We start from the raw sequence: 27,134 nt of genomic DNA, 5'->3' as shown, positions 1-27,134 counted from the left end.
TAGTTACGACACGCAGGCTTAGTTGCTCAGAGGCATGTGGGATCTTCCTGGATCAGGGATCAAACCCGTGGCCCTTGCATTGGCAGGCAGATTCTTAACCACTGAACCACCAGGGAGGTCCCCATCCTATCATTATTTTGATCAAAGAATCAAAATTCAGAGCTGAAGTTATTAACAGTAATTATTGTGTTGCTGAGAAGTTCAAATGTAACAAACACTCGCAAACTGAATCTCAGATCTGCCTCTGTGCCTTTTCCTCATATATAAAATGAGGACGCTAACCTAGATCACAGCCCCCTCCTCTGTGCAACACCTGAGCAGCATCATAGGGCTGATGCTGTATAGGTAACAGAGCAAGAATCTGCAAGGATGTGGTACCGAGGCTGAGCCTCCAGTAGGAAGTGCAGGCTGTTGCAGGAGAGCCTCCAGGTGTCCACCGCTGTGATTTCAGCTTCTGCTGTTTTTTCTTCCTGTCTCCCACCCCCAGCACCCCATGCTTCCCCCAAAGTGCCCCGTCTGCAGAGTTCCCTTCTCTGTCTGGCCTCTTAGAATATAAGCTGCCAGCCTCATGACTATTTGTTGTCAGTCTCTCTGTCTCACACACACATACGCATGCTCTGCATCCCACTACCTCTTTGCATGGGAATTCTGAGAGGTCTTTTTGACTTCTTCCTATCACAATGCCGACTCCCCTTCCATGCCCGCAGGAATAGCTGCCCTCCACTCCCACCCACAATCCAGCTTCATGGACCCCAGCCCTTTCCTCAATGTCCAGTCCAGGTAGGTGGCAATGCGCTTTCTCAAAGGTCAGCAAGGGTAGAGGCCTTGGCAGACTCCACAGTTCACTTGACTTTTCTGGAGCATTTGATCACCTCCTGCTGTTCTCCTCACCCATTCCCCCAACGAAGCCACTCCTGCTGCTTCCCACCACTCAGCTCCTAGCAGTCTCAGATCTGAGAACAGCAGGCAGAGGCATCATGTGGAAACTGGACACACTGTATCAGTAGGCTGGGGGATGGAAAGGAAGGGTGCAGGGGAAGGGAAGACACCTTGCTGAGGACTGAACCGAGGCCAGCAGGCATAGCCACCCAGGAGTGGGTGGAGGGCCTCAAGAGGTGGAGCCATCCTGCCAGCCCCTTCACCCCCAGAGACCCTACCAACCGCTGTGTGTGCAGCAGACACAGAACATCCACTCCATGTCCAGAACACAGTGTACAATAGTGGATCTGGGTTTTGTGGGGCTTGAAATCTGAGTTGAGGGAAAGGAAAAGAAACAAATATGTAACTTTCAAAGCAGTGGTTCCCCTGAGGGCTGTAGAAGCAGTCCCAGTGAATGAGGGGCTGTGAAGCTTCAGCCTTATCACCTTCATGATAAAACCAAGCACAGCCCTCCTCGAGGCCAGAAACAGGGGCTCTGTTTTATCCTGACACCCAGAAACGTGACTTACCCTACAGACGCCCAATAAACAGACACTGAAAAATGAACCACAGCTGTCACCCATGTCAGATAAGTAATTTTTTTATTCTCAGACTCTGCTGTGACACTGCAGCACAGGTATTCAGACCTCATGCGGACATAAAAGCCTTATTCAGAGGGTGTTCTGTGCAGAGGCAGGGACAGGCATTCACACGCCAGGCCAGGTCCTGGGGGAGCCACTCATTCCTGTCATCTGCCACGACTAAGGGAAACCAACAGGGACTCAATGACACTACTCAGTAACCACTGGTCTAACAACTGGTCTAGCCACTGGTCTAACATGGGCCAATTTCAAGGCCAGAAGCCCAGGAGAAGCAGCAGAAATGCTGCCCGGATTAGACACACTGCAACGGACACGATGACTGTGCCATGCCAGGCCCACAACCCAGGACTTTCCGTACCAATGGCTACTGTGTCATTCTGACAAAAACAAATCCAGGTGCCACAAAGACCCTGAAATGTCAAACCACTGAAGAGACAGAAATTGTTGCAAATTAAAACTAATCCATAAAATAGTGTCTGGGAACTCTGTGCCTGATGCCAATCTGCAGCAAAGTCAACAACGAGTAAAAAATAAAACTTTAACACCCAAGTAAAAAGCAATAATGGATTCGCCTACCATCATTACTGGCCAGTCCAAAAGTGATTTAAAAGTCAAAATATCATCAGCCAGAGATTAAGAGTCTTCGTAACTTCATCACCAAGTCAATGTTAAATGAACAGTTCATTAAAAGTTCTTTTTCTTTAAAAAAAAAAAAACTTTCCCTAAACAGCTATTTCAAGTAAGATAAGCCAGAAAGGCATAAAACCATCGGGGTGCTCACTGCCGGCCGCTGAAGAAAGAAGCCAAGGAGAAGAAGGTGGGGGTGGCGGCTGGGGGCTTGGTGGAGGCGGTGTACTGGATGACGTACTCCGGGTAGGCCTGGTGCTTCTCGAAGATCACGAAGATGGAGGGTTCCGACATGCTGTTCACGCAGCTGTCGTACAGGATGTTGCCTTGGGCCTCCTTGATCGGGGGGCGGACGTAGGCGGTGCTGCCTCGGACAAACTCGCCCACCAGAACCCGAGCCAAGAACATGGTGTGGGTGTTGCTGTCGGTTTTGCTATAGTGGTGGGAGTACGCAGCGTCCCGGGCAAAGTAGCTCCCTGCAAGGACACCAGGGTGAGCCTGTGGCCGGAAAATGCGAGCCCACCTCCTGCCAACAGGGCAAGACCTACAGCCTCTACCCTCCCTACGCCCCCGGTTTGTACAGCTTCTTCCTCATGAAGGGCTTCAGAGGGATCATGAAACTCTGAGACGGAAAACTCCTTTCAAGTAAGATCTGTCACTCCAACTCTAAAGGTCTCTGGGCCCCTCACTACTGACTTCCTCTCCCAGAATGTCAGCTTCCTGAGCCATAAAATGGGGCTGTGCCCCAACTTCGCAGGGTTAGTGTGGAAAAAGACCAAGACCCCACCCACAGAACACGCTGCAGACACCCGCCGCCCAGTACATAGATTCATGGATGAGAATCTGAGTTGGAAGCTGCTGCCTGCACATTCAGATTTACGACCTACCACCGGCTCCCATGCACTCTGACCCCACAGCCATCAGACTGAAGCTAACGCACAGACCTGGCCGAGAAGCTGCTGACTACAGATCACACCACTATGAGGTTCTCTCAATTTAGCAGCCACTGAAGAGGAGAGGAGAATGTTCCTGTTCTCAGGAGGTGTTTAAGGGTAAAGTGGTATGATACATGCCACCTACTTCCAAATGGTTCAGAAATAAGAGACAGGGTGATAAATCCAATGTGAAGTGTTAAAGCTGATGAACTGGTAAAATTCATTTGGGAGGGTTTTTTAAATATTATTCTTGCACCTTTCCTGTGAGCTAGAAATTATTTTCAAATAAAGTTTAAAAATAACTAAGAGACAAAACCAGATAACACATTATAGCAAGAGTGACATGTTTACCTGAGTGTATCTGAGCGTTCAGATTTTTACTCTAAGGTAACAGCGTGGACAGGTGGGGACCTGACTCGGGGCTGGGAAGGAGGCGCTGTCTCCTCTTCCCACTCCCCCACAGGGACGCAGGCCCATCTCCAAGGGAAGCCAAACCCCAGCCTAAGCAGGGGGTCAGGCCTGGGGCTGCACACGGCAGGGAGGGAGAGTCAGGTGTTGACATCTGGGTCCCCCACATCCCAGCCCATCCTCCCCAAGTCTGAACTACTGGTCCAACCCATGCTGGTTCCCCACACACCCTCTGTCAATTTGTTTTAAGGTGGTTTCTGGGGCTTGGACAGTGAGGCCAAGATGATTCTGCCAGCAGGGGCGCTTACCCTTGCCATAGGAAGTACCGTGGAGACCACTGACCCGCCAGTCAAAGTTCTGCTGGCAGATGGCGTCAACTAAACCAGTGCTGGTGCCATGGAACAGCTGCCTTTCGTCCACCATCTTCCCACCATTTCTCTTCTGCATCTGCTCTTTTTGCCTAGAATCATGAAGGGAACGTATGCTGGAGGCAGAGGGCACTTGCCACTAAACACAGGCTGCCCAACCCAAGAAAACATGTCTTATTAGACATGCCATGAGACCAAGAGCCATGAGACTCCAGTCACGGGCCAGGAGCCTGGAAAGCTGAGAGTAGGACCTGGATGAGAGCAGAGAGAAGCCCTCCCTCCTGGGCTCCAGGCCTCCACGGCTCCTTGAATCCCCAAAGCAGACAGACGAGCCCTTAGAAGGCAGGCTGCTTCTTCCCAGTATCCTGCTCCCGCCTGGAGCCTAGCCAAGGGAGCTGGAAGATGCTGGACAGCAGGGGCATCCTCCTCCCTCTCCTCTAAGTTCCCTGATCTCATCACCGGGCCAGAGTACAGATGACCCTGCTCCAGCCTCTTGTGGGGAAAGGGGAGCAGAACCCCAGGCCCACCACGGGGACCTGCTGTAGATTTCATTCTCACACGGACATGTGCCCGGGGATATGCCAGCCCTTGGGCACAAAAAGGAGGCCCCTGCCCTCTGGCTGCCAGGACAACAGCTTTACATTCCCCAGGGTGAGGGGTGGCTTCTATGGACCCTCTCCTGTTGATCTCCAGGGAGGCAGAGTGTCTATTGCAAGAGCTGGCTTTGTCCCTGGGGAAGCCACAGCACCCACCCCCTACTCCACCCTGTCTCTGGAGGGACATGCTGGCACTGAGTTGTACAAGTGAAGGGGGGGACAGAAGAGGGGCGCAGCTCCCGATCCCTGCAGCCTGGGGCAAGCAGCAGCTGCTGCGGCGGATTATCGCTGCCACACCGGCATGTCTGGGAAGCAGCTGTCTGAGGGAACAAGGGACCAGCCCACCAAGAGCGAGCCCTGGACACACCACTGGTAGATTTCCCAGAGGGCGGGGTTCTGGACCCGTTCAATCTTCTGAATGGAGTAGAGAGGCATTGTACTGGTGAAGAGGCTCCAGACCTTCTGAAACTCTTCTGAGGATGAAGGGACGGTGATCCTCTATAACAGGCAAACATTTTTACTCTTATCATCAAAGTGTAGAATACAGCTCTCTTCCCAAGGCTGCTCATGGAATGCCAGAACCACAAGCAAACACAGACATCTTTCTGTGTCTCAAGAGTAAAGGGGAGCATTTTCCTCACTCCCCTTAACTCCAAGGGGCAATCTCTCCAGGCTCGGATGTGTGCAATCTGTGGTCACTTCCCTCCTTTCCCTGACAAAGCCAGCCAGCCTGAAGGACAGGCAGGCATTGCTATGTCAGTACCACCCCAGGAGTTCAAGCATGGTCCCTGCTCTCCTCCCGACCCCACTCAGGGCCAACTACAGGGTCTATGAGACCCAGAGCTGGTGCCAGTGGATGTGGAACACACATGTCTGGCAGAAAAGGGGCAAACCCTGCCACAGGCAGTGATGCCACAGGCCATGCACGACACGTGCTGAGGGAAAGGCCAGGTTGGCGGATGGCACACAGCAGCTCAGGAGCTCAGTGAGACCAGGGGCACCCCTCCCTCCCAGAGAAGCCCGCCCCTACCCTAGCGTCTGGCTCTAGGAAAGTACTCTTGACGAGCCCACAGAGGCCCCTGATTGTCACACAGAGGGACAACACACAAATCCCTGATCCTGCTGTCTGGTCCCCAACCAGCTTACCTGTTTTCAGGTCCATGAGGCTGGGCTCAGTGACCCTGTTCCAGGATCACTGGGGATTCTCTCTGCATCATTCTTTCCTCCACCCAAGTGCAGCCTTATAATAACCACCTCATCCCCCACAGACCCTGAATTATCAGGGCTCTGTGTGAACATACATGGCTCTCTGCAACCTACAATCTGACTCTGGTTTCCCTGCTCCAGTCTCTCTGGAGGCCACCATGCCCTCTCCCTCAAGCCTGCCCTCCCAGCCCAGAGCCCGACAAGGACTCCCACACTTGTCACAGCTCAGCCCCCTGACCAGGGCACTCCACAGCAGGGCCTGACTTCCCTCTCCTGCACCCCCACATCTATGCACGCCCTCCACCAGAGACACTTCCTGTGTCCTGTCTTGGGTTCCTTCCTCATCCATTTCGCATCCACCAGCATGTTCCTCCCCAACCTCTCCTGTATAAGCGCCAGCCGTCACCAGGTATGGACCCAGTGAGGCCTTCCTTGATCTCTGAAATACAGCCGCCTGGTCCCTGATGGCCAAGTACTGCATCTGCAGTCACCCAGCCCTCCAACGTCCTACCGGGGCTGCTGGTGTCTGGGTGTGCTTTGTGCATCTCCCAGGCAGGGGCTGTCAAGTTGGAAAAGCCAGTCTGCACAGTGCTTGCCGGGTCAGAGGCCAGAACCTCCACCTACACCTGGCATCATCAGACCCTGACCTGAGCTCTTTACCCAACTCAGCACAGTGCCCACTGCAAGCTGCTAAACAGAGTTTTCATTCTCTCGTCTTCCAGTAAGTTCCTAGTATCCACTTCCCAACTGCAACTCTTCTTTTAGATGGCTCTCATCACACTGAACCCTCTCCTGGCTTCTTTCCCTCTTCTTCTTAGTAAAACTTTTATCAGCTAAGCAGCTTATAATTACGCCCTTCCTAGAAAACTTCCAGTTCATCTTCCTCCCTCCACCATACATCCTTCTCCCCTCAGGCCACAGCCACCTCCTGAGCAGTCATTTAGCTGTAAATAAGCCCCAAGATCTGAAAGACACCAAACTTAGGACTCACCTCTCAGTGGCAAAGGACACAGCACGGTCTGCTTACCTGTGTCTAAGAACACCCTCCTCCCAGCCTAGGGCAGTGCCAGTCTCATACCTTAAAGCCAGTGTCCGGCAGGGCTGAGCGATCCCAATGGTCAGGAATGTTCTTTAGGCCTTGAGAATTGATGCTGCTACAAAATGTAAAGAAAAACACTTAGTCTGTTCTTAGACATAAGTAGGCCTCTCAGAAGTGCCTCCAGCAACCTAGGCCATCAGTCTCGAGTCTCAGCATATCATCTGTAAAGTCAGGGAGGAGGCAAGGAAGTACATAAGCACACTCTCCACCACGGGACAGCACTTCCATCTTGGCCTGTGTGGTCAAAACCAATCGGGCACAAGGGATCTGTTTTTCACCTGTACCCAAATACCTCTACCACATAAGGGAGAGAGCATTATGACTAAAACTGCACACATAAACCCTCCCCATAATTTTATAAAATTCAAAGAGCCTTGAAACTTTCATTAAAAACAGCCTCAAGGCTTCCCTGGTGGTGCAGTTAAGAGTCTGCCTTGCAATGCAGGGGACATTGGTTCGATTGCCAGTCCAAGAAGATTCCACATGCCATGGAACAATGAAGCTTGTGTCCCATAACTAATAAGCCCACACATCTCAACTACTGAAGCGTTTGGGTCCTAGAGCCTGCACTCCACAAGAGAAGCCATTACAATGAGAAACCCATGCACAGAGTAGCCCCAGCTTGCTACAAAGAGAGAACGTCCACACAGCAAAGAAGACCCAGCATAGCCAAAATTAACTAAATAAATAATTTTTTTAAAAAACAGCCTCAGTGAAACTAACACAACACTATACTCTAATAAAAAACAAATTAAGTTAAAAAAACTCAGCTTCAATGATGTATAGTTGGCAGAACTATATATGTTTACATAAACATATGTAATATTTAAAAACATTTTTTAAAACATAAAATTGATGTCAAAATTCACTTGGCAGTAGAAATTTGACTTGAACTGCTAAGAGGCTACTTGTGGTCTCTCTCATCCCTTCTTAAAGTGACTATGCAAAAAATATTAGCATGTTTCATTGCATGGATCACATAATACAAGCAGCACATGCTCTTTTTAAAAGTGAAATAAAAACTGAGTTCTAAAAAAATGTGGACCAAAGGGTTTAGAAATAAGGACTGTGAAACTAACTCCAAATCATTCCTAGTCAGTTTCAGAAGGCTCTGTTCTTCCCACAATAGATCTACCTTCTGTTTCTGCTGGCATGAGATATGTACCTTCTTCCTAAGCCTCAAAGAACTCTCACAAATAACTTTCCTAGGAAAATGGCACAATTTAAAAATAACTTAAAAGGTCCCACAAGCAAGAATCAGCCAGAAACAGACCCATGTAGATGTAAGATGCTAAAATTAGCAGGCAGGTTATAAAACAACTGCCTGCTAATTTCTTTCTATGTTTAAAGAAATTTAAGACAAACTTTAAAAACATATGCAAGGAACAGAAAACTATAAATAGGCCTGAAGGATTTGGAAAAAAAACTGTAGAAATGAAAAAAAAAATCTTTTAAGTATAAGTTCAATGGATAGGCTTATTAGCAGATCAGACAATCTAAAGAGAGGGTGGGTGAGCTGAAAGGTAAGGGCAGTGAAATTATCCAGAATGTGGGGCAGAGCAGTAAGAAGATGAGCAAGGAGGGGAAGAAGCCAAGACGTGGAAAACACAGTGAGAAGGCTTGAATTTAGTCACAGCCAAACTGAAGCTCCAAAAAGACAGTATCAAGAACAGGGTGAAGGCAATTTTCAAAGAGAACTAATGAGAAACAACAACCTACAGATTTAAGAAGCACAAAGAATCCTCAACAAGACAAATTAAAAATGCATATCTAGACACACCAGAGTGAGAGTGCCTGATACAAAGACAAATGGAAAATCTTAAAAGCAGCCAGAAGGGGAGGAAAAAAAGTGATTCTGGCAAAAAGCTTCAGTTAGACCAACAGCTGACTTCTCAGAAACAGCAATGGAAACCAAAGGACAGTGGAGTGATATCTTCAATGTTCCAAGAGAAAAAGAAACAAGTAAAACATCTATACTTGCGTAGATCCAATGTGGAAATCATATTGTGTGACCCCACTAACTGTGTAAATAAAGCATTTCTTTCTAAAAGCCACCCACACTAGAGTCTCAGTGGCCATGGAGGACCAAGCAGACTCACTTGCTAGAGTCATGACCACCAGCTTCCGTCACACAGGATAGAGGGAAGCACCATGCACTTTCCTGCGTCAACATGTGCAAGAGAGCAGGAAGATCCCAATCCCTCGTGTCTTAGTCTGAATCTCAACAAAATGACCACTCTTATTTCTGACATGTGGTGTCTGCCATGGTCCCCTGAAAACAAAGTAAAGTGAGGACAAAAGAGATCCAGTTTCAGAAAAGAGACAGGTTTTTCTAAACTGTACCAAACGTAGGCTCTGGATAGAGAAGGAAAGAAAAAAAGATGTCTAGGACTTCCCTGGTGGTCCAGTGGTTAAGAATCCACCTTCCAACGCAGGAGCCATGGGTTAGATCCCTGGTTGGGGAACTAAGTTCCCATATGCTTTGGGGCAACTAAACCCACGTGCCACAACTACCAGACCTGTACACCATAATCAAAGATTCCACATGCTGCAACCAAGACCTGACAGTCAAGTAAAACTAATATTTTAGAAAAATGATATCCAGAAGTAGGATCACTCATAATTAACCAAAACTAAATCCAGAGGCAATCCAAAGAGAAGAGACAGATCAGATCAGATCAGTCGCTCAGTCGTGTCCAACTCTTTGCAACCCCATGAATAGCAGCACGCCAGGCCTCCCTATCCATCACCAACTCCTGGAGTTCACTCAGACTCACATCCATCGAGTCAGTGATGCCATTCAGCCATCTCATCCTCTGTTGTCCCCTTCTCCTCGTGCCCCCAATCCCTCCCAGCATCAGAGTCTTTTCCAATGAGTCAACTCTTCGCATGAGGTGGCCAAAGTACTGGAGTTTCAGCTTTAGCATCAGTCCTTCCAAAGAAATCCCAGGGCTGATCTCCTTCAGAATGGACTGGTTGGATCTTCCTGCAGTCCAAGGGACTCTCAAGAGTCCTCTCCAACACCACAGTTCAAAAGCATCAATTCTTCGGTGCTCAGCTTTCTTCACAGTCCAACTCTCACATCCATACATGACCACTGGAAAAACTATAGCCTTGACTAGCCGGACCTTTGTTGGCAAAGTAATGTCTCTGCTTTTGAATATGCTATCTATTGGTCATAACTTTCCTTCCAAGGAGTAAGCATCTTTTAATTTCATGGCTGCAGTCACCATCTGCAGTGATTTTGGAGCCCAGAAAAATAAAGTCTGACACTATTTCCACTGTTTCCCCATCTATTTCCCATGAAGTGGTGGGACCGGATGCCATGATCTTCGTTTTCTGAATGTTGAGCTTTAAGCCAACTTTTTCACTCTCCTCTTTCACTTTCATCAAGAGGCTTTTTAGTTCCTCTTCACTTTCTGCCAAAAGGGTGGTGTCATCTGCATATCTGAGGTTATTGATATTTCTCCTGGCAATCTTGATTCCAGCTTGTGTTTCTTCCAGTCCAGCGTTTCTCATGATGTACTCTGCATAGAAGTTAAATAAACAGGGTGACAATATACAGCCTTGACGAACTCCTTTTCCTATTTGGAACCAGTCTGTTGTTCCATGTCCAGTTCTAACTGTTGCTTCCTGACCTGCATACAGATTTCTCAAGAGGCAGATCAGGTGGTCTGGTATTCCCATCTCTTTCAGAATTGTCCACAGTTTATTGTGATCCACACAGTCAAAGGCTTTGGCATAGTCAATAAAACAGAAATAGATGTTTTTCTGGAACTCTCTTGCTTTTCCCATGATCCAGCGGATGTTGGCAATTTGAGCTCTGGTTCCTCTGCCTTTTCTAAAACCAGCTTGAACATCAGGAAGTTCACATATCGTTGAAGCCTGGCTTGGAGAATTTTGAGCATTACTTTACTAGCATGTGAGACGAGTGCAATTGTGCGGTAGTTTGAGCATTCTTTGGCATTGCCTTTCTTTGGGATTGGAATGAAAACTGACCTTTTCCAGTGCTGTGGCCACTGCTGAGTTTTCCAAATTTGCTGGCATATTGAGTGCAGCAGTTTCACAGCATCATCTTTCAGGATTTGGAATAGCTCAACTGGAATTCCATCACCTCCACTAGCTTTGTTCATAGTGATGCTTTCTAAGGCCCACTTGACTTCACATTCCAGGATGTCTGGCTCTAGGTCAGTGATCACACCATCATGATTATCTGGGTGGTGAAGATCTTTTTTGTACAGTTCTTCTGTGTATTTTTGCCACCTCTTCTTAATATCTTCTGCTTCTGTTAGGTCCATACCATTTCTGTCCTTTATCGAGCTCATCTTTTAACTAAATGATAAATATTTCTGCATGGTAAAATACTTCATAGACACAGCCAAAAGGCAAAAAACAAGCAAAGAAAAAATACTGCAACTTACATGACAAACTAAGGGCTGATCTCCCCAACAGAAAGAAGACTCAATGTTTAAGAAACATACCAAAATGTTGGCTGAAGAATGGACAAAAAGACAAATAGTCCCCAGAAAAAGAAATGCAAATGGCTCTTACATGTTAGGAAAGAATATTAAACCTCACTCATAAGAGAAAACGAATTAAATACACTGAAATACCCTTTCCCACCTTTACTGAAGAGCTTGATGACTTCCTGTTTTCAAGGCTGAAGGAAACAGGCACCTCACACATTCTGGGATGAGTGTACATGGTTAAGCCCCACAAACAGGAACTTGCATTTACCATCTAGGACTCCAACCTGATGGCTCACCTCCACAACTAACAAACAGCACATACAACAGACATTCTTTGTGGTATCATACTCATATTAGCAGATCACAAAAAGGCAAAGCATTCCTCAAAAGGGGACAGATTAAACCATGGCAAATACACATGACAGAGAATCATGAAGACAGGAACAGAATTCAGAAGACTTCAATGAACTGAAAGAGAGTAATTTCTTTTTCCCAAAAAGTTGTACAATACTCTAAGTGAAGCTTTCCTGGTAGTTCAGGCAGTGAAGAATCTGCCTGCAATGCAGGAGACTGGGTTTGATCCTTGAGTCAGCCCTAGAGAAGGAAATGCGCAATCCACTCTAGTATTCTTGCTTGGAGAATTTCATGGACAAAGGAGCCTGGAGGGGGTTGCAAAGAGTTGGACAAGACTGAGCAACCAATACACATACTGAAGGGATCACCACAGTAAGTCTAGTAATGATGTATTAAGTGAAAAAAGGTACAGAATAGTAGAGATAGAATGCTACCGTTTATCCAACAAAAGAAGACACTTTTATGTACATTTGCTCATTTTTGCAACACAGTAAAGATAAACTAAAAATTGATGAAAATGGTTGCCCGCCAAGGAAACAGTGCAGATAATAGAAAGGAGAATTCTAACTACTGAGTAGATCTTTTCACAGTTTTGACTTCTAAATCATGTTTTACACATAGCCAAAAATAAATTTATTAAGAAAGGGAGGAAAGAAGGCACACCTGGCTTCAAGGAAACAGGGATGGGCAACCCCAGGAGGTTACTCTGTTAGACTCACAGGCACTCTATCTGCTTGATATTAACCTTTTCCCTCTAGCTTCTTTAAATGACCTTGCCATGCTCCACAAGTACAACCATCGAAGTCCATATGTGACATCTTAAAATAAGAAACGGAAACACTCTCGGTCCTCTGTGAAATAGAAATGAGCCAGATTTCTCCAGCTAATGGAAGAGGCAGTTCTCTTGACAGCAACGCTGGCTACAGTCCTGGCCTGGACTGTCACACATCAAACTAATGGGCACTGTGGTACCTCTCGCCATCCAAGCCACCATCCCCCAGTAACTGGCAATGGGGATTGGAGAGAATTGACCCCTCCCCCAGCTCCAATCCCAGCCCACATGCCTCAAACCTAAAACTACCAATTCAGAGGTGTCTGATCAGTGCAGAGCTCACAAATTTGTTCCTGTCAGCAGCAGGAGGGTCCTGCTCCTAAATGCTCTTAAGGCCAGGCACAGCCCTACTGGTTTCTGGTAGTCTGATAAGGGAGCTCACTCGGGGGACAATTCGTGCCTGCAGCATCTGCTTTTGGTATTTTTAATTTTCCATGATATTCAAGTATTAAAATAATGGAGTTTTGGAGGCGTATTCCATTATTTCAACATTTACAAAAATTCAAGTCTGTGATTCAATTATTCACTTGAAAAGACACTTGATAAGCTAGCTTCAAGTCTAGACTGGCCTGCAGATCACAACAAGCAGCCTTGTAGTTAGATATCCCAACACTGCTACCCATAAGGATAATTCTTTCTCTGGTCCAATGCCTTTGCAACTAGTGGAATACGTATGCCAGTAATCAAACTGCTCTAGATGACTCTGAACTGGAACTGCCATTCATACATAACACAACTGGAGGACAAAGAGGAACTTTAAATGCTTTGTTAGAAACAAAAACCACAGTTTGCTACCAGTGGGGGAAAAAAACCAGCCCTGAAAAATGGTACTGATGAATCTATTTGCAGGAGAGGAACAGAGACACAGATGTAGAGAACAGACTTGTAGACACAAGGATGGAAAGACAGGGTGGGACGAATTGAGAGAATAGCACTGACATGTATACACTACCATGTGTAAAACAGGTAACTAGTGAGAATCCGCTGTGGAGCACAGGGAGCTCAGCTCTGTGCGCTGTAATGACCTAGAGGGGTAGAATGGGCATGGAGGGAGGCTCAGGAGAGAAGGGGTGTATGTACACATACAGCTGATTCAAGTTGTTGTACAGCAGAAACTAAGACAATGTTGTAAAGCAATTATATTCCAATTAAAAAATAAATAAAAACAAACATACAAACAGAAAAACCCCGAGCTGTTCAAAAAGATATCTTCCAAGTCATAAAGCAAAAGATGCAATCACTTGAAAATGGAACCAGAAAATTATCAGAGTTAGATCACTATTATTTCTTCACATTCTCTAAGTTAAGTCTAAACTAAGAAAGAACTTTCTGGTTTCTGGAAAAATCTGCACAAGAATACCTTCATGTCACAGTAACATCACTGGCAATCTTAAAGATAAAACATCTAATTAAGTGATTTGGGGGATATCTTTTCCTTTCTATTGTGTTTGGCTTATCATTTAATGCTTTGTTAATTATATCTGTATCATCATTAAAACAACTATACATCAAGCATTTACCTTTTTATAACTTTGTTAAATATTATACCTTTATAATACATTTTTACTTGAAGTATGGTAAATATATTTCCATTTACCATACAGGTAAACATATTACCATTTACCATTCCATGGTAAAGATTTTTCCATTTCATGAAGCCTCAACCTTCTTACAGATCACTCATATAAACAGTAGCACTTTGGTATTAAGTGAAAAGTAAAGTAGCTCAGTCATGTCCGACTCTTTGCGACCCCATGGACTATACAGTCCATGCAATTCTCCAGGCCAGAATACTGAAGTGAGGAGCCTTTCCCTTCTCCGGGGATATTCCCAACCCAGGGATCGAACCCAGGTCTCTGGCACTGCAGGCAGATTCTTTACAAGCTGAGCCACAAGGTAAGCCCGGTATTAAGAAGCAAAGTACAAATATACTCAGAGGGCAAGGCACAGGAAATAGAGACAGAGTGCCAGGGCATAAGATTGCAAGCCAACTAACCCTCTTGATGCTATAGCCAGTCTGAGTAGGTTTAGTACCTGTAGTTGAGCACGTATCAGCTGATACACATATTACATAACAAATTCCCCAAATGCCACCTACCAGGTCTGCTTCATCTTCACATCTTGGGGAGACACATATTTGGGTCTTCGGCAAACCTTTCTAACTGTGCCATAGATCACATTTTTCTGAATGAAGGCTGGTGGAAAAAAAACACAATATACATACAGGACGGCAGTGCTTTATCAACACAAATTAAACAGGTTATAAAGCTAATTCAAATGTTAAAGCCCACAATCAGTCTGTTAAAAATAAGGCAGTTTTACACATTTCAAATATTCATAATAGGTATCTGTAGGAGACTGGATTTAATGAATAGATGAATGATTAGTAATTGACATATCAATTATACATGAGTGCTTTTAAATTGTTCCTTCCAATCTTGTTTAAACTATTATTTTGCTCAGCAATTTTTCCCAGCTTGGATATAAAAAAGCTCCAGCCCAGCCTGAGACCAAATTACCACATCTTGAGCCAGTGGGATTTAGAGTTAATATAATAATTTTACGAGTAAAGTTTTTCTTAGTTTGACTAAACTTACTCAACAGCAGTATTTCTCAACCTTTTAAAACCTGCATAGTCTTTAACAAATGAAATTCTTACTCTATGCCAACCCCCAAGATTCTTATATTCATCCTGAGGGCAGAGAGGGGAACCTATCTTTCAGGCTGAAAAGTCATGAAACCTATAGATTACATGTCCCAACCACCAGGAAATCTCTGTCAAGTCTTACTTTCTGCACATAAACAATTTATTTGACTTGAAAAACTAATTCACCCTACTGCATTTGAGCATATACCCTGTGATCACCTAGGCGTGTGTCCCTCATGCCAGAGTCCAGGTAGTCAAGAATGGGCACTCCTGGGCAGTCCCCAACATTCTGATTGGGAGACCATACTCCAGACATGGCTACCACAACCCCTTCAGTTACCCATCACTCAGCCTCTCACCAATACTCTGCTAATTAGCTTACTTAAACAGGTTTTTCACTAGTCTGTTGACTAGCAATGCAATGACTCTTAAATAACCTTTTATCAGTTCAGTTGCTCAGTCGTGTCCACCTCTTTGCGACCCCATGAATCGCAGCACGACAGGCCTCCCTGTCCATCACCAACTCCCGGAGTCCACCCAAACCCATGTCCATTGAGTCGATGATGCCATCCAACCATCTCATCCTCTGTCATCCCCTTCTCCTCCTGCCCTCAATCTTTCCCAGCATCAGGGTCTTTTCCAATGAGTCATCTCTTCACATCAGGTGGCCAAAGTATTGGAGTTTCAGCTTTAACATCAGTCCTTCCAATGAACACCCAGGACTGATCTCCTTTAGAATGGACTGGTTGGATCTCCTTGCAGTCCAAGGGACTCTCAAGAGTCTTCTCCAACACCACAGTTCAAAAGCATCAATTCTTCGGTGCTCAGCTTTCTTCACAGTCCAACTCTCACATCCATACATGACCACTGGAAAAACCATAGCCTTGACTAGCCGGACCTTTGTTGGCAAAGTAATGTCTCTGCTTTTTAATATGATGTCTAGGTTGGTCATAACTTTCCTTCCAAGGAGTAAGCGTCTTTTAATTTCATGGCTGCAATCACCATTTGCAGTGATTTCGAGCCCAGAAAAATAAAGTCAGCCACTGTTTCCACTGTTTCCCCACCTATCTGCCATGAAGTGATGGGACCGGATGCCATGATCTTAGTGTTCCGAATGTTGAGCTTTAAGCCAACTTTTCACTCTCCTCTTTCACTTTTATCAAAAGGCCCTTTAGTTCTTCTTCACTTGCTGCCATAAGGGTTGTGTTATCTGCATATCTGAGTTTATTGATATTTCTCCCGGCAATCTTGATTCCAGCTTGTGCTTTCTCCAGCCCAGCGTTTCTCATGATGTACTCTGTATATAAGTTAAATAAGCAGGGTGACAATATACAGCCTTGATGTACTCCTTTTCCTATTTGGAACCAGTCTGTTGCTCTATGTCCAGTTCTAACTGTTGCTTCCTGACCTGCATACAGGTTTCTCAAGAGGCAGGTCAGGTGGCCTGGTATGCCCATCTCTTTCAGAGTTTTCCATAGTTTATTGTGATCCACACAGTCAAAGGCTTTGTAGGTGAAATTAAAAGGCGTTCGAGATACATGAATGGGCTAAGTATTTGTGAGACCTGTTCCCTATGTCCCTCGAACAAAGTAAAGCATGAGACCATCTCCCTAATTTACCATTAAAGAGAATACACTAGACGAAGTCCTAAACAAGCCCTGACCATGGGGATTCTGCCAACCGATACCAGCTAACAGACATCAGAATTCTGGCTCTGGAGTCTTGGCATTTATTTGCCTTCAGTGACTGTTCTGTCACTGAAGGACAGAGTCCTTCAGGGTCACTGAAGTTCCTGAAAGGACAGAGTCAAGCCTTCCCTGATGCTACAGAACGAGTCATTTGGCCTGCTGTGTGTGTTTTTTAAACGAACTTGCTTCCTAATAAATATTTAGTAAATAAATTTGAGTGGCAGACTGCCGCCTGAGACTTGCTTTCACTCTGTCGAGTAGTGAGGTTATGAAGGGAGAAGTCACCTGAAACCACTGTGGCTACTGTCATCTACCAACACACAGACCAAAGAGTTTTGCCCACCACGTGAGCTTGGGGCAGTCTGCAGGAAATATGCTTTTCTTAAGTTTGCAGTAAACTCAGTGTGTGTTCTTCCCCACCCTCATCTTGACTATTCTGTCCCTTGGGGGAGCTGCCTGGGTTGAGAGGCTGCATCTGACATTTCTAGTTGATTTGATAGTGTTCAGATACTTTAAAGAAATATTTTAAACTGTGGTCAGCAGCAGTCAGATGGGTGCTACTTGTATAGACTTGATCTTCAGGCCAGTCCCAACTTATTATTCCATAGATTTCTCACAATCCCCTTGACTGCACTTGTATTTATCAGACTGTGGATTGTAAAACCACCTCACACATGATTCATATTTCCCAGCAGATACTGAAAGCTGTAAGCAGTTCTCACTGTAAAGTAGAAGAAACTTTTAGGCTCTTAGCACAGGCACATCGAGGGGGCAGCGATTCTACCTTAACCAAAAGGATAAGTACAAGTACAAAACCACAAGCAAAACTAACCGGATAAAAGTAGGCAGATAGAGTGGACCTAGGATAATTCACCAAAGACAGTTTGCTGCCCTCCAAACAGATGGTCCACAAAAGTAAACAATAAACAGTGCTTAAAGTGCTGTTTAAAAGTGCTTAAAAGGAGGTCCACTTAATTTCCTTAAAAAAATGCTGAAAACTGATAAGGATTCAGAGATTAAAATGTGAATTTAAAGGCAAAACTGAATTGAACAGGAATGAACTGATAAATCCATGTGAAAATGGCTTGAAAAAAGCCACAAGAAACTGAAACTAAAGGAAAGAAAAACACCACACCTCACAGATAAGTCACTGGAAGACCTGACCAAAGGGTGTTTGGTCTGCTTCTGTCTGTCTGTCAAGGCAAGCAGAACAAGCCATTAAGGCCCGGACTCAGGCTACCACAAGCAGAGCACCTGATAATCTGCTTCACAGCAATTTTCAGCTGATGTGTGTCTACCATGTGTTTCCAGCCAGCCACCAGTGCTGAAGGCGCCTACAGAAAAGCTGACGTGGACTCTGCAGCTGGGAGTAGGAGGAGGAGCTGCACAGCAGAACCACTGTGACTCGTGTCAGTGACTAAAGTTAATCCTCAGACACAGGGACTTGCCCATGGCCCACAGGACCCTGCTACAGTGCTGCCTACACCACCACTGCCTCAGGCTGATGCTACTTGTCCCTCCACACGGGGTTCCTGTCGCCTGCTATCTACCCCAGGCAGCTCCCCCTGCATCCTGCTGGCTGGCTCATTTGTTGACAGGTCTATTCTCCCTTCTAGATCTGCAGCATTTCAGAACCGGGACCATTGCATCCTTCTCTTTCCTGGCCCTCAGTGTGTGTGCGGAGTTTCTCCACGGTTAAGATGGAAAAGGCAGGGCCAGCAGATTATCAGGCCCTACTGGGTGAGTGCGGTGGATCAGGAAATACCTTCTCCCAACCTCACCCTGGCCATGCTGCACAGCTTGTGGGATCTCAGTTTTCTGACCAGGGACTGAATACAGGCCAACCAGTGAAAGCCCAGAATCCTAATCACTAGGCCACTGGGGAACCCCAAAAAGTACCTTTGAAGTCTAACTCGTATGAGTGCTTTCCTGCCTGGAACCTCAGGGTGGCTGCTTGGGGGTTAGACCCCGAGGCACAGTACGCCAGGTAGGCCTTCTCCAAATCACTGCTGGTGACGCTGGTCACAGGGTGATCCATGCCCTGTGAAGGGAAAGCCAGATAGATATATGGTGAAGGCAAGAAGACAGACACTGGGGGCCATTCACACACCCGGCAGACAAGCCCACAGTGCGTGTCCGTGTCCTGGGGAGGCAGATGAGAGGAGCTGGGGGTGGGGCTGTGGTAGGAGAGAGAGGCACAGAACAGGAGCCAACAGGACTGCCTGCTGTAAACTGCTCAGGAAAATGGAAGACAGCCCACATGGGCCCAACTAACCTGGACAACCGTGTCAGGAGCAATGGAAGAGAGGGTGTTCAATTACTTGTAACGGATGACACAACCCTTCAAGTACAAGTAAACTCGCAAATGCTATTTCACTGAGGGCCTGAGCACTGCAGCCTCTTCTGTCCATTGTTTCGGCCTCATCCCTCCCTCTCCTGACCAAACCCAGAGCCACACTAGAGAGCCTCCCTGAACAAATCCAGGGAAGACAGAAAAAATCCCAGGATGCTCGGGGGGGAAGGCAGGTGGGGCAGAGGACAGATGCAGGAAGGCTGGCACTGGAAGAAGAGGGAAGGAGGAGGGCTCAAGTCATCTGCTGAGAGTGCCCACATCCACCTGGCCAGCGGGTACAGAGTGGTAATACCTCTGCATTTCAACTGGCCAGTGTCTTTCTCCTGAGGACCTGCTATGTGCAAACACTGTCTTCAGCCTGGGGGCACGTCAGTGGCCAAAGCCCCCACAAAGCTCACGTTACAGAGTTCCCAGGGAAAAAAACATTTCAAATGCAGTCAAGAGCATGAAACTAAAGCTTTAATATAGCCTCTCACAACCCAGAAAAATACAAATGTCTATTAGACCACATAGCCCAACTGTCTTTTGGGAGAAGCTGTCATTATAGAAATGGTGACCTCCCTACACATGTATCTCTACAGATAACCGGGGTCAGGGGGAAGCTCCCTCTAATCTTGATTCATCTATGAACATCTCTGACTAGTTGACAGCAGCAGTTACTTGACCCAAATACCAAATCAATAGCTGAAACAAGTTAATTTCATATACTTTTCCACCTTTTGTAAAGTGACTACTATAGATAAAGCAAAAAGCTAGCTCTGAAAAGCCTTAAGCTTTAGTCCACAGCTACACAAACACTCCTGCACGCCCAGGCACTCGCTCTGGAGTTACCTGTTCAACAGTAAGAGAGACATTTTTCTACCCCCATTTAACAAACTATGATATCACTACAACCAAAGTTACTCAGTCCTCATGAACTAACAGATAGCTAATTGTTCCAAGATGTGACCTCATACAAATGAACTCTAAATTATCCAGTTCTGCCATAATTCCCCCAAAGCAAGTGAGTCATAAGGGGACCTGGGGATCTTTGGCTCTGTCAAGGGCTCCCTGGAGCAGTCCTTGTGCCCATGTTTGCAAAGATTCCTCCATCATGGACCCACAGGAAGAAACATTCATACTCTTTCCGTAACACTTACTTGTCGTCCATATTCCTGCCAAGAGCCAAACTCATCAGTCCAGTACCAAACCCAGTTGGTGGTGAGGATGAAGTGTGGAGGTTTGGTGACCGAGGAGGCTGTGGAGAGACGGCGAGCCTGGGTGGCACCAAACTTCATGGTGTCAAAGTTCAGAAAACCAATGAGAAAGCTACTGGATGTCTCAGTGCACGTGACCCTGCAAAAGAACACAAGAAGTAAACTGAAAGTCCAGCCACGTGAACGTGGGCCCCTCAGCTTCTTTCGTGGTCTCCGAGTCACTCGGCTGAAAGATGTGAACATACATGGGACCTGCACATTTAAAACAATGCGTCAGGGTGGGAGGGGACTTGCTTTAAGATCCATTTTGCTGTGTGAAAATAATAAAATCACAATACTATAGAAAAGAGCCCCTGGAGGAGACAATGGCAACCCACTCCAGTATTATTGCCTGAGAAATGCCATGGACACAAGAGGCTGGCAGGCTACCGTCCATGGGGTTGCAAAGAGTCAAGACACAACTGAGCAACTAAGCACACAAACACACACACACCATGGAGAACTTGTTATCATGACATTCCTTTCATTACACAAAAATGCTAGGTAAACAGCTTTTTAAAAAATGCATTGCTGAGCTGACAAAAAACAAAAATCCTTAGAAGCCAAAAATAGTTAATATACACTGCATGTGGGCTGGGCCAGTCCCCCTACTAAGTACTTTATACATTTTAAGGGATTAAGTCTTCATTGTACCAAAGCTGCGACTCATCCCCATTTTTACAGATGTGAAAACAGAAGCCCGGGGAGGTTCAGAAACCTGTTCAAAGTTAAACAGCTAATAGACAGCAGAGCTGGGGTTTAAGTTAAGCAGTTTGGCAGAATGGCCTGCACTCTGAGCCACCACGATCTACTCGCTTTCTAAATGCTGTACTGCCCCAAGAGCAAAGGGAAGGTCTGGAACCAGTGAGGTGAATGAAAACTAAAGCCATTGGCTGTCCAAAGGCGATGTCAGTGAGTAATGACAAACAGCCCTATTTTTAGTGGCAATGAGGAAACAGGAAACAAATGTAGTATCTGAATATGGTCAAGGGTTAAATCTCCAAAGAGATATTTCAGCATAAAATCATGATTTTAAAAGACTACACATCCTTAGTGAAGGGAGCTGGAAAAGGAATCTGCTTTGCAAAGGAAGTCAGCAAGGAAATTTGCCTATGTCAGAGTTGGCTTTGGAAGGAAAGGAAGAAAACTTCCACTGAGAACTCATAAACTGCTCATGCCTCAAGGAAGTTAAGTTGATTCACACTTCTTTTGTGAGAATTAAATTTAGAGACCCACAGTGACATTTCCCATAGAAGCAAACACAAATCCTCTCTGGAAGGAATTTACCTTCAACTCGGGCCTCAAAAGAATTTCTATAATGCTTAAGATGGTATAAAGAGTAGGGAACTCTCCTACACTGTTGGTGGGAATTTAAATTGGTATAGCCACTATGGAGAACAGTATGCTAAGTAGCTTCAGTCGTGTCCGACTGTGTGTGACTCCATAGATGGGAGCCCACCAGGCTCCCCCGTCCCTGGGGTTCTCCAGGCAAGAACACTGGAGTGGGTTGCCATTTCCTTCTCCAATGCATGAAAGTGAAAAGTGAAAGTGAAGCCACTCAGTCGTGCCTGACTCTTCGCGACCCCATGGACGGCAGCCCACCAGGCTCCTCCGTCCGTGGGATTTTCCAGGCTAGAGTACTGGAGTGGGGTGCCATTTCCTTCTCCAGGAGAACAGTATGGAGGTTCCTTTAAAAATAGAGCTACTATATGATAATCCTGCAATCCCACTCCCAGGCATATATCTGGAGAAAAACATGATCCGAAAGGATACATGAACCCCAATATTCATTGCTTCACTGTTTATAATAGCCAATACATGGAAGCAACCTAAGTGTCCATCAACAGAGGAACGGATAAAGAAGATATGGTGTGTGTGTGTGTGTGTGTATATATATATATATATATATGAATATTACTCAGCCATTAAAAAAGAAATAATGCCATTTACAATATGGCATTATTCTGGGTGGATGGACCCAGAGTGTCATACTGAGTGAAGTCAATCAGACAGAAGGAGAAATATCGTATGACATCCCTTATATGTGGTATCTAAAAAGAAATGACACAAATGAACTTAAAGAAGAGAAAAAGACTCACAGACTTAGAAATCAAATTTATGGTTGCTGGAGGAAAGGGACAGTTAGGGACTTTGATAAGGTCATGGACATTGCTATGTTTAAAATGGATAACCAACAAGGACCTACTGCATAGCACATGGAACTCTACTCAATGTTATGTAGATGTTATGTAGATGCCAGTCTGGATGGGAGGTGCCTTTGGAGGAGAATGGATACATGTATATATATATAGCTGAGTCCCTTTGCTGTTTACCTGAAACTACAACAAGATTGTTAGTCAGCTACAACCCAATACATAATAAAAGTTTAAACTTTTAAAAATTTCTACAGATAAAGTTTCAGCAAACATAAGCTTATAATCAAATAAACCAGAAACAAGACACCATAAGCAAAATCCAGCAAAACCAGTCCACTAAAGACAACAGATGTTAAGAGTTGTTGGAGATAAATATACAATATGAATGAAGTGTTTTTTAAAGTTAATATTGAGTATCAAAAGTATGACTATGGATTAAGAAACTGTAAGAATTAAGCAGGAAAAAACAATCTTTAGAAGTAAATAATTATAATCTTAAAATCACAGTAGACAGGACACACTTCATCTCAGACAAGGCTGAACTAATGAACTAGGTAACCAAGTGAAGAAATTCCCCTGCATACAGCACAAAGGACGACGTGAGAGATAAGTCAAAAAACATAAAAAACAGAGTAAGAAGATCTTAATATATGTCTAATTAGAAGTCCAGAGAAACAATATTTTTGAGGAACTTTCAGAAATGATTAAACATAAAACCTTCCACTCAAAAAGAATGAATTATAAACAGACTAAATAAAAATAAGTCCACATATAGACAGATCTTTGTGAAACTGTAGCACCAGAGGCTGACTGTATGTTTAGTCAGAGAGGAAAAAAACAGATTACCTACTGTAATGTGTTGAACTGTATCCTCACTCGTGGCAGCTGAAATGTGACCTCACTAAGAAATAAGGTCTTCTCAGATATAATTAAGATGAGGTCATACTCAAGTAGGCTGAGCCCTAATCCCATGACTTGGTGTCCTCATAAAAAGAAATTTGGACACAAAGACACATAGGAGAAAGCCATGAGACAAAAAAGAAAGAGATTAGAGTAACGCAGCTATAAACCAAGGAATGCCAAGAAATATGAAGGATTGCCAACAACCACGAGGAGCTAGGAGGAGGCAAGAAGGATCTTCCCCTGGCGTCTACAGACAGAGCATAGCCCTGCTGACACCTTGACTTTGGAATTCTAGCCTCCAGAAACATAAGAATAAATTCTTGCTCCTAAGACACCAAATTTGCAGTCATCTGTTACGACAGCACCCCAGCCCCAGGCCAAACAATGTATTTATACTGATAACTAACTTCTAAATAAGCAATGGGAGCCAGAAAACAATGGAATAATCTTTGAAGAATTAAGAGAAAACACCCAATAAAACTATTTTTCAAGAATGAAGATGAAATAAACACTTTCAGATAAACAAAAAACACATCTGCCACCAGACCCTCACTAAACCAACTTCTAAAAGATGAATTTAAAAGAAAATGATCCACAAGGAAACATATGAACAAAGGATTGTGTGCAAAAATACAAAATGATAAATGTCTAAATTTAAACAAATACTGACTATATAAAACAATGTTAATTTCTAACTCCTGGGATTAAGAAAATAATAGAAGCAATTTTATACAACACATTTTATATGCCTGGCATTGTTCTGAGCATTCTACACATTAATTCTTTTAATTCTCAAAATAATTAATCCTTTAATGTAGGAACTATTATTTTTATACACTTGACATAAGGAAAAACTGGGACACAAGAAGACTAAGTAATTTGCCCAAATTCACACAGTGGTAAATGAGTTTGAATGGAACTAGTCAGAATTCAAGTGTTCAAGATTCTTTTATTGTTCGAGAGAATGATAAAATGTATTAATTAGCTTAAGTTGTTAAGCTAAAGTTTATAAAGTTAAAGGGTCTGTTTTCCAGAGTAACCACTAAAAGAACAGAAAGTCACTATATAACTTCCAAATTAATAGATGAGGGGGGAAAAAATCAAATGAGGAAACATCTAAGAGAAGACCAAAAAGAGAAAAGAAAAACAGAAAAAGCAGGTCAAATAGCAAAAACAGACAGTAGAAATAAATTCAAAATTAATCACAATGTGTAAATAGGCAATCCCAACAAATGAATAAACCACTATAAAAAAAAGATTAAAAGACAAAGATTGTCAAACTGAAAAAATATCCAGTTTTGTTATGTTTACAGGAACTATATCTAAAATAGAAACAAAAGAGCTTGAAAGTAAAATAGTGAAGCGGGCTAAAAGAAAGCAGACATAGTTATATTAATATCAAATGAAACAGACTTAAGGCAAAAAAAGCATTACTAGAAATACTAATAAAAAGCACTCATTTTATAGTACTACCAGGTTCAATTTACTGGGAAGATAAAATTTTTAACTTCTATATACTTCATAATAGTTTTTAAAATATAAAATAAAAATTGATGGGATTACAAGGAGAAACCAACAAATTCATAGTGAATTGTTAACATACCTTTCTGGCTAACTGATACAAGAAGCAGACAAAGAAATCAATAAAGATACAAAAAATTAGAACCACACAATTTACACCCATCTAACACCACATTCAAAACACTGTATACACAGAACTTTTACCAAAGTTAATGATATACTAGCTTCCCTGGTAGCTCAGTTGGTAAAGAATCCCCTTGCAGTGCAGAAGACCCCAGTTCAATTCCTGGGTCAGGAAGATCCCCTGGAGAAGGGAAAGGCTACCCACTCCAGTATTCTGGCCTGGAGAATTCCATGTGGTCACAAAGAGTCAGATGCAACTGAGCAACTTTCACTTTTACAACAAAATTCAAAGTATCTGTTACTATACAGCCTGACCACAATGCAATTCATTTGAATTTAAATTTTAAAATTAATTTTAAAATATACTTAGAAATAAATGATAGGTCATCTAATCTATGGGGTCAAAAAAGGACAAAAGTCTGTTCCTCTAAAAAAGAAAAATATGAGTAACAAATCTCTGCAAGACTGATGAAGAAAAAAGGGAGGGCAGAAAAAAAGATTAAAAGTGTAAATTAAAGATGGCATAGACACTAATAGCGATATTACAAGTAACTTTATGACAGTAAGTTTTAGAATAAATACAATGACCAAACTCCTAGAAAAAATATCAACTTACCAACTGACTCAAGGAAAAACTGAAAACCTGACTGGTCCTATAATAATTATAAGAAATTGGGTCAGTGTGGGGAGGGAGGAGGGAGGAGGGTTCAGGATGGGGAACACATGTATACTAATTAAATAATTTTCTATTAAAAAAAAATAAAAAAAAATAAAAAAATAAATAAAAAGAAGAAACTTGTTTCTCATAAAAAAAAAAAAAAGAAAAAGAAATTGGGTCAATAGTTTAAAATCTTCCCAAGAATTAAACATCAAGACTAGAAACTTTTAGATGCATAATCATTCAGGAAAAAAATAACTCTGATTTCACATGGGCTTTTGAGAATAGAAAAAATATCCATCCCAATCTCATTTTTATGAGGCTAGTAATTTCATAAGATAAAAACCAGGCATCATTATACTGTACATCTGTAACATATAATACTGTACATCAACTATACTTCAATTTTAAAAAACAAGCAAAGACAACATGAAATAATTATAGACCAATCTTATTCAAACATAAATTCAAAAGTCTTAAACCAGAGAGTGGCAATCCAAATTCACCATTATGTGTGTGTGTGTGTTTGTGTACGTGTGTGTCTATATACGCACAGGCATGACTTAGGCCTGGGAATGAAATGGACTTAACATTAGAAAATTAATGTAAATCACTGCATTAACAAGCAAAACAGAACAAAACATAGGCTCTTAATGCAGAAATTGTACTCAATAAAATTTAATTTCCATACACAATTAAAGAAAAACTCCTGGCATATTAGGCATAAAATCAGAATTGATTAGCAATGCTAAAGGTTCCAAACATTCACATATGCTTAAGGGAAAACATTTTTAAATTACTCCTTTTAAAATTAGGAAAAAAAAAGAAGAATAATCTTCCAGTTATTATCATTTCTGTTCAGCATGAGGAGTCTTAGCCACTATAATAAGGCAATCAAAAGAAATAAAATTTTTAAGAATTAAAAAGTAAAACTTAGAGTGCTATTCACAGATATTAATTTCTAAACATGTATCAAGTATATTGAGAATTATACAGATAATTCAAATAAATTATCAGTAGCTAAGATATTTCAGTAAAGTTGCAGGAGATAAGGTAGAAAAGTCAACTGCCTTTCTACACATCAGCAGGGAGAAAATAAACAAAAAAATTTAACTAGGGATGCAATGAAATGTTCCCTTGGTATCTCTAATTTTCTTGAAGAGATCGCTAGTCTTTCCCATTCTGTTGTTTTCCTCTATTTACTTGCACTGATCACTGAGGAAGTCTTTCTTATCTCTCCTTGCTATTCTTTGGAACTCTGCATTCAGATGCTTATATCTTTCCTCTTCTCCTTTGCTTTTCGCTTCTCTTCTTTTCACAGCTATTTGTAAGGCCTCCTCAGACAGCCATTTTGCTTTTTTGCATTTCTTTTCCACGGGGATGGTCTTGATCCCTGTCTCCTGTACAATGTCACGAACCTCCATCCATAGTTCATC

The 27,134-nt window shown here is 43.5% G+C and overlaps 1 protein-coding gene across 14 annotated transcripts in view; it reads right to left on the bottom strand.

Moving 5' to 3' along the window:
* Positions 1-1,503: 1,503 nt before the first annotated feature.
* The window catches only part of PARP12 (poly(ADP-ribose) polymerase family member 12), a 46,316-nt gene continuing 20,685 nt past the window's right edge, over positions 1,504-27,134 (bottom strand). For 11 of the 14 annotated variants that reach the window (XM_086395267.1, XM_086395273.1, XM_086395280.1 and 8 more), the window contains 7 exons: positions 20,242-20,437; positions 18,649-18,790; positions 14,513-14,609; positions 6,739-6,814; positions 4,822-4,952; positions 3,799-3,950; positions 1,504-2,623 (listed from right to left, as the gene is read on the bottom strand). In XM_086395267.1, the coding sequence (XP_086251393.1) occupies positions 2,298-2,623; positions 3,799-3,950; positions 4,822-4,952; positions 6,739-6,814; positions 14,513-14,609; positions 18,649-18,790; positions 20,242-20,437 (1,120 nt within the window). In that variant the 3' untranslated portion in view covers positions 1,504-2,297. The remainder of the gene's footprint in view (positions 2,624-3,798; positions 3,951-4,821; positions 4,953-6,738; positions 6,815-14,512; positions 14,610-18,648; positions 18,791-20,241; positions 20,438-27,134) is intronic. The other 3 variants (XM_086395268.1, XM_086395281.1, XM_086395278.1) reach the window with 1 other exon arrangement.

Source organism: Bos grunniens, chromosome 4 (assembly GCF_055505025.1).
Source record: "Bos grunniens cultivar Pamir isolate PY7600 chromosome 4, Bosgru_T2T1.0, whole genome shotgun sequence".
Classification (NCBI taxonomy): Eukaryota; Metazoa; Chordata; class Mammalia; order Artiodactyla; family Bovidae; genus Bos; species Bos grunniens.
The sequence above is the reverse complement of the archived record's forward strand: the minus strand, read 5'-3'. Positions and strand labels throughout refer to the sequence as shown.